The sequence below is a fragment of the Tachysurus vachellii genome, chromosome 21 (genome assembly GCF_030014155.1).
Source record: "Tachysurus vachellii isolate PV-2020 chromosome 21, HZAU_Pvac_v1, whole genome shotgun sequence".
NCBI lineage: Eukaryota > Metazoa > Chordata > Actinopteri > Siluriformes > Bagridae > Tachysurus > Tachysurus vachellii.
Genome location: NC_083480.1, coordinates 17,689,006 through 17,703,473, shown reverse-complemented (window position 1 = coordinate 17,703,473; position 14,468 = coordinate 17,689,006). Strand labels below are relative to the sequence as shown.

Here is a 14,468-nt window from a genome sequence, read left to right as displayed (position 1 = left end):
CTAGTCACAGTGCCCCTCCCCTACACACATACAGATGTATTGTGTTGCTGTGTCTCGCTCTGCTCACTCACAGTCACACACAGAACAGCTCTCTGTCTCTCCCTCAGTGACTCGGGTTCGCGGGTCTTTTCCGTTAACGTTTAGGATTTCTTCAGCTTTTTACTTCGGGTTGTAACGTTAATAATACGTACTTACTAACCAGTAGAGTTCTGGTAAACGTGGGTTCATTCAGACGTGGTGCTTGCTTGGTAGAATGCGACTCGCATTGCGTCTCTGCCTGTTGGAGACTTTTTTCTTTTTTAATCCTTCAGCTGTCTCTAACCAGTAACCAGACACTGAGTGTCTGACACGTTTTTGCTGTATTTCATAAAAACATAAAGGTAGTAAGCTAGTGTTATAAATATTACAAATTAATTATTAAGCTACACACACGCACACACACTCACACACACACACACACACACACACACCTGGTGTAGAAATAAAAAAATAAAAAAGAACCAAAAAAAATAAATAACAAAAAAAAAATCACACTGATCATAAAAAAAATTCAAAGTTAAAAAAGAAAGTTATGTTGTTCATTACATTTTACTTCATAATTGCACTGCATTGTTTTGTTTTCATTGTTGCAAAACTTGTTCTGTAATATAGTTCGTTTGCTATCGTGATCAAAACCATTGATCTGAAGCTCAATCCTGATGCTGTCCTGTAAATATTTTTCTAATCAGCAATAAATATAATTTCTGATCAACCCATATCAATTGCATGCTTAAAATAACATACCGGTTAAAGCCCCGCCTATTTCCGGGTTAGGCCCCACCCACTCCGAGTACAGATACAGATACAGATCATTCATATGGTTCACAGATACAGATACAGATAATGCTGTACTTGCTCATCCCTAGTAGACAATGTAGAAAAATTCATTCTTTTATTGTCGTCACTAAATTGGATGATAGATTTTGTGCAAGGTGTTGGCGTGAAGACTTTAAAGAAAACAGACTTTACATTGATGAAGTAGCAGCATGGGAATGTAATGATATTAGAATACATGACAAATGTCTTAAGTTTATTTCAAGTCATTATCAACCCAATTTCTCAGTAAAACGTGTTGATCCCTTTCACCCATGGGACTTAGGTAATTCGAGAAGAACTATATATCGCACGCAGACTGTTTATGACCCATCCCGTCCTGGTGTTTACTTGAGTGCCATCTCTTTCAACAGAGGCAAAGTGTTGTGGACTCCCAAGGGAGTCCAGTGATGCTTGAACTCATGGGGGCGAGCGGCTGGATGGACCTTGGGATCTCATCCAGGTCGTGGTGAAGGAGAGGGGGCATTACAGGGGACATGAGGTACAGCGGCTATGGGTCATGAAGAGTTCTGCATGGGATTGTGACTATAGATTACCATTGCTTAGTACACCAATGTATACATCTCAAATTGACAAATCTATGTGGAATGATGAGGGTGAAAGTTGGGACGAAATTGCTCTGTTAAAAAGAGACTGTTATTCAATTCTTTGCTGGGTGGGTGAAGGCTGGATGATGACTTCTGGTAAACTTAATCTGCTGGGACAACTTGATTCTATAATTCCCTTGAGATATAGAAGACAAGGGACCAACCTTCATTGGCAAATCAAAGACGAGGATGAGTATCAGGCTGTGTGTGCTCCTGAAACTCCAAGAGGGGGTGTTGTGAGCCAGAGGCATGCACGAGATGTTATCAGACACTGGCAAGTACGGGATGGAGTTACAGGACTCTACATACCTGATACTGGTTCTCCTAATACTGGTTCTCAGCAAATAAATAAAAATAAATATAACGATACACTACGACCAATTATGAACTTATCCGTCAGTAGACAGACGGACATAGACAGTGCAAAGAAAAGAAGAAATAGGGAAAGAAAAGAGAAACGTAAGGTGAATAAACAAAGAACGATTGATGTAAAAATACAAAAGGTCGAAGAATTGATTGAAGAGTTGAAAGATTTGAATATGAGTGTTTAAAAGAAGACACCGAGGGATCAGACGCTGTACCTAGACAGCTGGAAGAAGATTCCAAAAGAAAGAAGATTATAATGCATTATGTGTTATGATGTTTTATTTTCAGAATGTTCAAGAAAAATTCTGAAATGGTTTTCTTTTTCTTATAAGCATGTATTCTCATGTAATAGAGTTGATTAGATTAATATTGTTTATTTTACTGTAAACTTTCTTGTAGTAAACGATTATAAAGCTTACTGTGTATTATCACTAGGGACCTTATAGCGAGTTTATTGTAGTTAATGGAGCCTGTTACAAAAAGATCGCGTTCTGAAATGTAGGAACACTTTTATTTGATTTCGCCCAATAAGGTGGATATATGTGGTTTTGTTGTGGAGCCTATATTTATAACTTAAATCTCACTCATCATTGGGCAATTATAGATAGATAGATAGATAGATAGATAGATAGATAGATAGATAGATAGAACTTTACTGTCATTGCATAGTACAGGTACACAGCAACGAAATGCAGTTTGGCATCAACCAAAAATGTAGCAGTCATGCAAAAGTGCAGATAAATATATAGCATATTTACAGCAGGTGGTATATATGCAAGCGTATTCAGTAAATAAATATTACAGAATTACAGAAATGGTTCTAAGGCTATGGCATTGAAGAGGAATGTGTTCAGTGAACGGTTACAAGATTACAAGATGATGGCATTTAAGGAGTTAGCAAGCTGAATAAACAGTATACAGGGCTCTCAAGTTTTAAAGACAGGCAAGCGTGACATCTCCAACAAAACAAATAAATAAATAAAAAATAAAAATAAATTAAGGATTACTGACCACAATGATTAAGGATCACTGACCACAATTTAATGACTGAGGACAATGTCCAGTCCAGAGACAAACTGTTTCGTGTTGAGGTTTTGTTCCAACCGACCATCGAAAATACCCTCGCTAATGTTTTTTTTCCTTCATTGGTTGTTGCGTTAAATCTTATCCAGATACAATAGTGCTATTTTCTGATTGGCTATTGTGTAGCCTCTTTTTTTGATTGGCTGATAAGTGTCATGCTCGACTAAGAACTGAGACGCGCTCCTGTCCGTTTCCATATTAAATATAAGATAAATAGTCAAAAAGCTTTTCTGCGTGTGAAATGTTGGGCAGAATGTACAGTAATGATATAAAGATACATATAGATACAAAAAATAGTGCAGATGTAATTAGGAGTAAAAAAAGATAAACTATGTAATATGTACATGTATTTTACAGAGGTTATATACAGTGGTTTGTTTTGTAGTGATCTAGCAGTGTAGTGTAGATTCACGACATTTCATGTCGTATATTTTGTCATATATTTATTTATTGGATAGTAGTAATACGTTGAAAAATATAGGAATGCAAGAAAAGCCTTTTGTGTGCACCGCTTAATACCATGATCTTTTTTAAATGGTTTATACTTTTGAGACAAGGTCTATCCTTAATCTGTTTTTAGGTCCAGTGTTTGATTTGCTCCCAGCAGCTGGCCTATAATAATAATACATCATCCATGTTGAGGCATTTTCGTGCAAAGCACATTTACCCCCATTTATACATGCTGGCCCTGGGCTTTTTGTGTTCTCCTGCCTCTTCTGTGCCTTGTGAACGGGTATTTTCTAAGGCTGGTGAAGTGGTCAGCAAGAAGAGAAACAGGCTCAGCCCCAGCACTGTGGAGAAAATCTTGTTCCTAAATAAAAATCTAACCACATAAGTTACCCATAATTCACTACAATTAATTCCCCCAAGCTTATAGCAACATTCATTTCGAATCACTATGTATGCATTTCTTTGGACACCTGATTGCGATCTCTGGAAAATTGTCCGTAGTGTGTGATTGCATGAATAAATGAGAGTGTGTGTGTGAACTGTGATGGGTTGGCACTCCGTCCAGGGTGTATCCTGCCTTGATGCCCGATGACACCTGAGATAGGCACAGGCTCCCCGTGACCCAAGTAGCTCGGATAAGCGGTAGAAAATGAATTAATGAATGAATGAATAAAGCACAAAGCATCCATCTAGCCTACAGTACAGTAGTCTGTAAGGCAGATTTATAATCGTTTAAAAGTGTGTCTGCACTTATGTACCTTCAACATTTTATAAAAACAGTCAAAATGTCCACATTCACCATACAAAAAGTTATCTTTATTACATTTTCGTTTGGAATTACTATGCGTTTGCAATGGAACATGCTTTGGTCAGGTATTTAATATATTGATACATTTATTTATTAATCTATCCTTAATTTGTCAATCCATTATTTTTTGCTTCTAAAATTAATACGTTGTTTGGTTGTGGAACCTTCTGTGATAGCGCTTTCACCAGCAGAGGTCCTCATCGAGCCCTGATTTGAAAAGCTTCGAGTAATTAACCTTTTTCCGATACAATTGGGTTGAAAGCTTCACTGCTTCAATAAAGCTTCACTTCGCCATTACTATATAACATTATTTCATATAAAGTCAGACAATCACAGTAGAAATACTCACAATGGTAATAGAAACATGGTAATAGAAATGCCAGTAAAAACACTGGTGGAAACCATACATTTTTCATCTACTAGCCTACTACCTTATATACACTAAAGACAATCAAGGTTGCCCCCTATAGGTAAGGAATGGAACTATATCTAGTAGCCGGCTAGACCTGTTACATCTTGTAAAAATTAAAGTGAAAGTATTTTGTCCTCGACACCATTTTGATGAGTTGTTTATAAACGGTAAGATTTCTCTCTCTCTTAAAAACATCACAATCAAGAATAATGGGATAAATGTTTGTATACTGTGTGTATACAAAAATAAAAGTACGAAAAATGACCTAGTTTTTGGTAAAAGTTTTATTTTGGACATAAAGGATGTATGATGTAGTGGAGTTATATAAGTGTTACTCGTGTCATCTGAACAAAATATCATGTTACATTCGGACTAATTTCTCTCCTCTATATGAATAGTGAAATGGAATAAACTCTAACATTGATTCCACCAGTGACTTTAACACGTCATTTAGTCAGATCATAATTTAAAACTTTTGTATTGGGCTTCAAACTTTGACCTGTTTACAGCAGAGTCGAGCAGATTCACCAAACAAAGATCAAGATTTTATCTTTATGGATCATAACCATGAACAAGAAACATCTATTTTTAATGTTAATGTTTCAATGTATTTTTAATGTTTATGAAATAATCCGGACACTAAAAATGATGTGACCTGACACCAGCATAATAATTATATAATACTACTACTACTAATATCATTATATTTATTCTGTGTAAAATATAGGGAATGTTGTTTAGGATAAACCCAGGAGATCCATAGTTTCTAAAAACTTTAAACCAGCTTGTCTGCTACCAAGAATATTAATTTTACTATTATGTATCAATAAAAATAGCTAATAATAATAATAATAATAATAATAATAATAATAATAATAATAATAACTAGATACGGCCACTACATAGTAAATGTCCAATTTGGATGTAAACATAAGCTGCACAGCTCCAGGTTCCTCGGTTGGTCCCAGAGTTTGAGATACTGTATATATTGATGTTAATTCTGAATATGGCCTGATTTTATTCATAAGTTTCAGTAGGTGGTCACATTAATAAATTGTATCTTGTTTTGCAAAGGGCTTTTTTTTTCATTATTTAACCTGGCACATTCATCATCTGTCTATCAGTCTAAATGAAGAATACATTCTGAACCAGAAGCTTCCTAAACTGGTATTGAGTTGAGGACAAGAACAAGGTTGATGGCAAAAAAGTTGTGAAATCTTTGCTGTTTTCTTCTGTATGAAGAGTTATGTGATGAAATAAAATATCTTATATTATGTTTGTGTTGTTCAGTATTCTCCAGGTTATGAGCTGTGTCTCCATGTAGACTGAGGGTCATGGATCCTCCTCTAACATTAACAGAGGGAGACTCCTCATCTGGACACAGGTAAGATCCTCTGTATAAACAAATATCTGTTTGGAAATCAGCTTACACAGTCTGTGTATTGGGGAATTTTTTTAGTGCATTGACTTAGTGATACAATATTCTGCTTTAAATGTTATTTGAGCTGTAAGATAGTACAGTGTATACAAAATGTAGAAACTATTTAGAGTCAGAGGAGGTGAGCAAAAAAAAAAAAACAACAATAAACAGAAATTCAAACCACATTTGTAGAAATTGTGTGTATTTTGTGTTCAGTGTAAAACAGGTAAAGAGACCAGACTCACCATTACCCAGCTGTGTCTCCATGAAGAGTGATCAGTCTTTGGATCATCGTATTGTATTCAAAGATGGCGAGCCGTCACCTGGACACAGGTAATAATGGCTGAATTCTCTAAGCTTTGTTTTTGCTTGTCTGGTCAGCAGATTTTCAGTGTTCTCTCAGATGTAGGATGTACACCAGTCTGGGTGTGATGGCTGTCTTATAGTCTGTGAGAACCTGGATGTCTTGCCTTATGTACTGAGGGTCAGAGGTGTTAAAATCAGCAGCCTGTAAATGCACTTCAGGTCCTTGATTCATTGCTTCAGCTTGGTCCTGGATGCACTGTAAGCTTCCTGGTCTCCAGAATTTAAAGGAACATTTTGAGTCTTCAGTACAAAACAAAAGAACACCCCCCCCACACACACACACACACATACTTGCTTTAATTACTGAGACAGACAGTAGATATTGTTTATTTTGGATTTATTTGGGGGATTAATTTCTGGGCATTTACTTGGTGATACAATGTTGTTGTTGTTCTTTTGGCTGCTCCCTGTTCGGGTCACCACAGCGAAACATCCAGTCTATACATTTAACCTCACACAGGATTAACACTGGTTTTACGCTCAGCGGCTGTGTTGGATCCCAGGCCGTGGCAGTGAGAGTGCAGGATCCTGACACTGGTCCATTAGGGGACCTCTGACTTCTTGATACAATATTCTGTGTTTTGTTTAGTTACAATGAATAAACAAAATACAAAAACTATTAACAGTATTTTATATTAATCTCATGCTAAATGACCACATCATGTGTGTGTTTACCAGTGTCTGTTACTGTTATTGACACTGTAAACTTTTTTTTTAATTTAGTTGTAGAAATTGTGTGTATTTTGTGTTCAGTGTAAAACAGGTAAAGAGATCAGACTCATCATTACCCAGCTGTGTCTCCATGAAGAGTAATGCGTCAATGAATCTTCCTCTTGCAGTCAAAGATGCAGAGCCGTCACCTGGACACAGGTAATAATGCCTGAATTCTCTGAGCTTTGTTTTTGCTTGTCTGGTCAGCAGATTTTCAGTGTTCTCTCAGAAAACCTCCTTTAGGATGTAAACTTTCACCAACAGATCTGAGGTACTTTAAACACATAACAGTTAAATGTTGTATCAGAAACAAATAATAACCAGTCATGAGCAAATATTCAAACTGAGGACTATAATAGAACTTTTTTTTTTTTTTACACAATTTTAACACAATTTTTTGATTATGGCAAAAGTGAAGCTCTTACTATCGTACCCAATGCTCTCTGTCCTACTTATTAGTTTAGCACTATGTCTGGGTGTGATGGCTGTCTTATAGTCTGCAAGAACCTGGATGTCTTGCCTTATGTACTGAGGGTCAGAGGTGTTAAAATCAGCATCCTGTAAATGTGCTTCAGGTCCTTGATTCATTGCTTCAGCTTGGTCCTGGATGCACTGTAAGTTTCCTGGTCTCCAGACATTAAAACCTTCAGTGGAAGACAGAATTCTTTATTCATCCAAGGCTTTTGATTTGAATATGTTTTAACTGTCTTATGGGCAGTGACTCAGTCAACACATCTGATGTTATGGTGAAAATCAGCTTTCGTGCAGATTATAAATGACTGTATTATAAATACTGTATTAAGTATATTTTATCTTTTTCTTATTTCTGTCCAAAAATTTGATTAAATGTGCAGTGTTCCAAGAATATTAATATTACATCACAGTATAACACATTTCATCACATTTTAATTCTACCAATAGTTTGTTACACTGAAACATTTACTTCAGTAGAGTTAGAAACATCATCATCAGACATGGCAAACAATATGGTTCTGATGAATGTAACTCGTGACTTAAAATAAGAAATTTTATCAGATGAAGATAAAAAGAAAAATAGAAGCTATTTCACCTGAAGCACCAGTGCTGTAATGTGAGTGTAGAACCTTATTTCCACTGAGAAACTGAGAATAAATAAACAATTTCTCAATATTAATTTCCTCTTTATAGAACTGTTGTATAAAGAACTTGTTCATTGTGAAAATTTTGTGAATTCCTACAACTGAATCACATCTGTACTGATATTCAGTATAAACACACTCATTCATTAAGTCTGATTTAAATAAAGAGACTCCCCACTACCAAACTGTATTGTGAAGTGCTGGACACCGAGCATCTGAAAGCACCGACTCCTTATAGATAAACCATTGTACTGTAGGTAAAAAATACAGCAGTTCATTTTTATCTTGTGATGAGTGTCCTTAATTATATTTAAGTGACACTCGCATACCTTTATTAAATGTGTCTGAAAAATAATCATTAGCATTTGTGTAGACTTGTGTAGACAAAATATATGGTGATTAAAATAAAAACTAGTGTTGAAATGTGTCAATACTCAGCCCGGACTTTTTTGCCATGTGCCTTTGTTATTGTTCCTTGTCACGTGTCTGCCCCGCCTTCGTCTGCTCCTCCCTGTCGTCACACCTGATCCATATTGTGTCATCATTGTCTTTTATATTTACAGTAAGTGAGCCGCGTTGCCGATGGCAGCGCGGAATCATTAGTTACGTTTAGTCCCTGTTAAGTGTCGCCATTTGTATTGTTTCAGTTATTGTCTTTTCTGTCTTTGTCTTCATTATTTATTAAACCCGTTTGAAGCTATCCTGCATACGGGTCTGTCTCCTTCCTTCCTGGATGTGACAAAATGATATGATAAGACAAAGTTAAAAATATTGGATTAGAAGCAAACAACGAGTTTATGTTGTGTGTCTTCAGACTGAGTGTAACAATGTTGTGTGTAATTATTTATCTGATGAATAGGAACATGACCGTGAGCATGTGTGCTGGGAATCGTTTATGGTGGCCATGTTTGACGGCACAATTACATTGATTTTTTTGTCTATTTCTTACTCACCAAATGAAAAAAGGCTCAGGCTTTGGGATCAAAACATTTGCCTAAAATATTTAAAAAAAACTTCAGTTTTAACTCGTACAATTTTGTTTTTATTTATTTTAATATTCAAGAAAATAAAAATAACAATTAATTCTGTGTTGCACACAGTGTCCTGCAGATGGGTGGAAACAGAAAGGAAGAGAAGATCGTCACAGATCCAGGGTAAGATCCTGACCGTCCTCATGACCATGACAGTCACATTCTGGTATTGTGCTTCTCTCCATTCACGTGATGTTGTTCTAATCAAACTGGATTTTTTAAATGAATGAGATTATCTAAAGCTTTAGTAGTTTGGAATGAAACAAGAGTGTGTGATTGTAGTCTCTCCAAATTTCTTTAACCACCATCAAATTACAGGTGTGAACCTTCATATGCTGGAGCAGATGTTCAGGAAAAATGCAAATTAAATCTGATAAAGAAATTTCAGCACATGAGCGAGGTGATAACAGACCAGGGAAACCCAACACTTCTCAATCAGATCTACACAGAGCTCTACATCACAGAAGGAGACAGTGGAAAAGTCAATAATGAACATGAGGTGAGACAGATCGAGGCAGCATCCAGGAGAGCAGCTACAGAGGAAACACCAATCAAATGTAGTGACATCTTTAAGCCTTTACCTGAAGAAGACAAACCCATCAGGAGCGTTCTGACAAAGGGAGTCGCTGGCATTGGAAAAACAGTCTCTGTGCAGAAATTCATTCTAGACTGGGCTGAAGGGAAAACAAATCAGGATGTTCATCTCATATTTCCACTTCCTTTCAGAGAGCTCAATCTGATGAAGGATCAAACACTGAGTCTGATGGAGCTTCTTCATTTCTATTTTAAGGAGACAAAAGAAACAAACATTTGCAGTCTGCACAAAGTTCTGTTTATTTTTGATGGTTTGGATGAGTGTCGTTTCCCTCTGGATTTCCAGAACACAGTGAGAGTGTGTGATGTAACTGAACCAGTATCAGTGGATGTGCTGCTGATTAACCTGATCAAAGTTAATCTACTTCCCTCTGCTCTCATCTGGATCACCTCCAGACCTGCAGCAGCTGATCAAATCCCCTCTGAGTGGTTTAATCGAGTCACAGAGGTACGAGGGTTCAATGACCCACAGAAGGAGGAATATTTCAGGAAGAGGATCAGAGATCAGAGCCTGAGCAACAGAATTATCACACACCTGAAGTCATTAAGAAGCCTCTACATCATGTGTCACATCCCAGTCTTCTGCTGGATTTCAGCCACTGTTCTAGAGAGACTGTTGGGTAAAGCAGAGAGTGGAGAGATCCCCAAAACTCTGACTCAAATGTACACACACTTCCTCATCATTCAGACAAACATCATCAAGAAAAAGTACACAGAGAGCAGAGAGACAGATAACGAAATGGTCCTGAAACTGGGTAAACTGGCTTTTCAGCAGCTGATGAAAGGCAACCTGATCTTCTATGAGGAAGATCTGATGGAGTGTGGCATCGATGTGACAGAAGCATCAGTGTATTCAGGTGTGTGTACACAGATCTTCAGAGAGGAGTTTGGGCTTCACCAGAGTAAAGTGTACTGCTTTGTTCATCTGAGCATTCAGGAGTACCTCGCAGCTCTGTATGTGCACCTGACATTCATGAATGAAAAGAAAAATGTTCTTCAGTGTTATTCAGTGTTTTCTAAGGTTTGGGCGAAATTTAAGAAGTTTAAAGAAATTCCAATCTCAGATGTACACAAGAGTGCAGTAGATCAGGCTTTACAGAGTAAAAATGGACATCTCAATCTTTTCCTTCGCTTTCTTTTGGGTATCTCACTGGAGTCCAATCAGATCCTCTTACAAACCAGACACGGAAACAAAAGAAGTATCTCCCACAGTAAGCAGGAAACAGTTAATTACATCAAGGAGAAGATCAGAGAGAATCCCTCTACAGAGAAATCCATCAATCTGTTCCACTGTCTAAATGAACTGGAAGATCATTCTCTAGTTGAGGAAATCCAACACTACATACAGTCTGGAAATTTACAACATACTGAACTTTCTCCTTCTCAGTGGTCAGCTGTGGTGTTTGTGTTACTGTCATCAGTGCAAGAACAGGATGTGTTTGTCCTGAATAAATATATTAGCAAACACCATACATCAGATGATGGTCTTCTGAAGCTCCTGCCTGTGGTTGCAGCCTCCAGAAAAGCCGAGTAAGTAATAATAAATAAACTGTTACAACATTCTTATAGCATGAACATGCAAGAAACAAGAATTTACAGAGCTTAAAAGATAACATAAGAACTTGTTAATGAAGTATGTTTACTGTATGGTCAAAAGTATGTGCACCCCTGACCATCACACCCCTATGTGCTTGTTTGAACGTTTTATTCCATATTTATTCCAGATACATTTTTATATAGTATAACGCTTTTAAGTGCAGCTTTGTTTTTTATCTTTGGATTTATCCCTAATGAACAAGAGTCAGTGGTGGAGATCTTCCACTCGAGCCCTTTCATTCAGTTGTGTGCTTTCAACCTTGAAGTGACAGTTTATTGAAGAAGCACATAATGGTCAGGTGACCATATACGTTTGACAACATAGTATACATTGCATATGGAATAAAATAAAGTCTTAGATAATATTAGAGTAATATAGTGGAGAATGGTGTTGTGATGCAGATCAACATGCAGCAGTGAAACTGAAATGATCTGAAATGTATTATTTTTATTTATTTATTTATTTATTTATTTATTTATTTATTTATTATAAATTACTGTTAACAGTAAAATATATTATTATTCCTCTAATAGGAAAATAATTTGTCCATCAAACAGGTTTCTGTTGTCACTGATCTTGTAACTGCACCAGCTGCTTTTCCTCTTTTGATAAGACAAAAAATCTTAAGCTTGTCCTGTCACAGAGAAAAGACAAAGTTTTCCACAAACATAAATGTTCCCTCTGACTGGAACAAAGCACTGACACTGAAGGTTTATCACATTTAAATGTTAAACAAAAGTTTCACTGTATCAATACACTTGTCTGTGTAAATGACATTCCATTTCTAGTGATAGTTTGTGATAGACACTGAAATCATTATTACAGTGGAGTTAGTGACATCATCAGTGGACATGGCAAGCAATTCATGAGTATAGCTTTTGACTTATAAATTATAATCATCAATATTAAAGCTCATCAGGTGAAGATGAAAAATGAAGAAGTGAAGGTAATTTCACTAAAAACTTTAATTGAGAATGTACAAAATCAGACGAGACACCATACGAGACACCATATTATTCAGTATAATGACACTTTTAAGTTCCGCACTTGAAAATAATAAGACAAAAAAGCACAAAACATATTATATTAAACCAGAAGGTGTAAAGTTCTCTAATGAAAAAACTTACTGAATATTACAGTGCTGACACTGGAGACTCCTAATAAATCTATACCAGGTTATGTATGTAAGACAGTTCCCTGATAAGGGAACGAGACACCGCATCAGTGCTGACGCTATGGGAAAGCTTCTGTGAGGAAGTTGTGTCTGAAGCTCTTTGTGCACTCTAAAAAATAAAAATGCTGGCTCAACTTAAAAAAATTAAGGTAACAATTTGCATGCATCTTTTTAAGTAACTTCAACTCAAATCATTATTAAGTAGATATCATAAACTTTTTATAGTTAGACTAACCCAATTTGTTTAGTACAACCCACATGATTTGACTTAACCTCTAAGAGAGAGCTTAATTAAGTAGAAAAAATGTAATTTTAATTTCAAAGTTTTGGTGATATTAAGTGGTCAAATTACATAATTTAAGCTATTCTAACTTCTTTATTTTGACAAATTGTTACCTTAATTTTTTTGAGTACAAGTAACTTATTTCACTTCAATCAGAAGAAATAACTCAGCAATTCCAGTTTTATGATGAAACTGGTTTATTATAAAATCAGTGTCAACATATGTCCAAAAAAACTTTTTTACAGAAAAATAATTAAAAATAAAAAAATAAATAAATCACAGGAAACAGACACAATTGCCAGATTATTAGGTCCACCTAGCTGAAGCTAAAGTTTTCTTTTTTTTAAATTATTAAGTAAATAAATAAACAAATAAACATTGTAAACATGTTGTAAACAAATAAACAAACAAATGAACATTGTAACCTTCATGTAAAAAAATTACAGCTGCTGTATGTGTATGCACAACAAACCTTTATATGACATTTCTGAAAGACAACAGCCTAACATTTCTGCAAGTCAACAGTCCACCATTTCAGAAAGACAATAGTTTATTTTTTAAAGACATTACCTTCGGGCTAGCTTTCATACCCTCCAGCTCAAGAATTATCTTCTGAAACACCTCAAAAGTATTCTATAGTTCCTTTGGGTAGCTGAGGTTGAGAGCATATATCAGCCCCATTAGCAGGGCACAGGCTCTGGATACATCCAGGTCTTGCAGGACTTCCGTTCCCTCAATAATAATACTGGTCATGGCTGGGTCAAAATGTGTGGCACCTCTAGCTATGCCAATCTTCATTACATCATTATCCACATTATCCTAAGTAGGTCAGAATCAATGTCAGTGTTTTAAGTCATATTTAAAAATGAGTAATACAAAGTACAGTGTATTTGAGTGTAAGTATCTGATTTACATACCGAGTGCTCTTTAAAGAGATCTTTCTCCTTTTCTCCAAGATATATTATTAAGGAACGTATAGCAGTCTCTCTCCTCCTTTCCACAGAATCATCCTGTAAAGAAACAGGACATTAATAAACACAGTAGTTAAATCTTAGGAGTTACAATTTATTTCCTTAGTAATTATAGTCTTGGTTGTAAAAGATGTTTCTTTCTTAGTCATTCAGGGACAGAGGTCTAACTGACGACATAATTTTCCTTATAAGCATAAAGTTGCTTTTTAACACATCCAGCAGACACTGAGCATTCCTTTCAACACATTGTGTTTCTGGCCACCTGTCAAATTTTAATTCCAATATTTTCTCTACGGTGGCACTAAACCAGCACAGCAACACACAGATAACTATTGGAAAAAAGTACATTTTCTATTTGTAATGTTAAATTTATTCACACCTCTAGCAGCATGCTCTTTATGCACTGAATATTCATTTTTGCAGCCCCTCCTTTTGAGGACACCAAGGACATTATTTTTGGGGAGTACTTGTCCAGTTTTGCCATGAACGTTATCTCCAGGTTAACAGTGGTGATCCTTCTGAATTCTTCATTTATCTGTAAAAAAAAAAGACACATTTTGTTAATGTTGAAAATTTACCAATATAGCACATACCACAAAATTATAAAAATATGTACCTGAGCTG

General features: G+C 36.0%; 1 protein-coding gene across 6 annotated transcripts in view; it reads left to right on the top strand.

The window, feature by feature from the left end:
* Positions 1-14,468, top strand: part of LOC132837653 (NACHT, LRR and PYD domains-containing protein 12-like) — a 121,827-nt gene that overhangs the window by 38,389 nt on the left and 68,970 nt on the right. For 4 of the 6 annotated variants that reach the window (XM_060857438.1, XM_060857439.1, XM_060857436.1 and 1 more), the window contains exons 1-6: positions 4,706-4,746; positions 5,870-5,963; positions 6,216-6,332; positions 7,119-7,235; positions 9,295-9,348; positions 9,544-11,349. The exons of 1 other annotated variant lie outside the window; for it this stretch is intronic. In XM_060857438.1, the coding sequence (XP_060713421.1) occupies positions 5,914-5,963; positions 6,216-6,332; positions 7,119-7,235; positions 9,295-9,348; positions 9,544-11,349 (2,144 nt within the window). In that variant the 5' untranslated portion in view covers positions 4,706-4,746; positions 5,870-5,913. Of the gene's footprint in view, positions 1-4,705; positions 4,747-5,869; positions 5,964-6,215; positions 6,333-7,118; positions 7,236-9,294; positions 9,349-9,543; positions 11,350-14,468 lie in introns of those variants that run through there. One more of the 6 variants, XM_060857437.1, reaches the window with a different exon arrangement.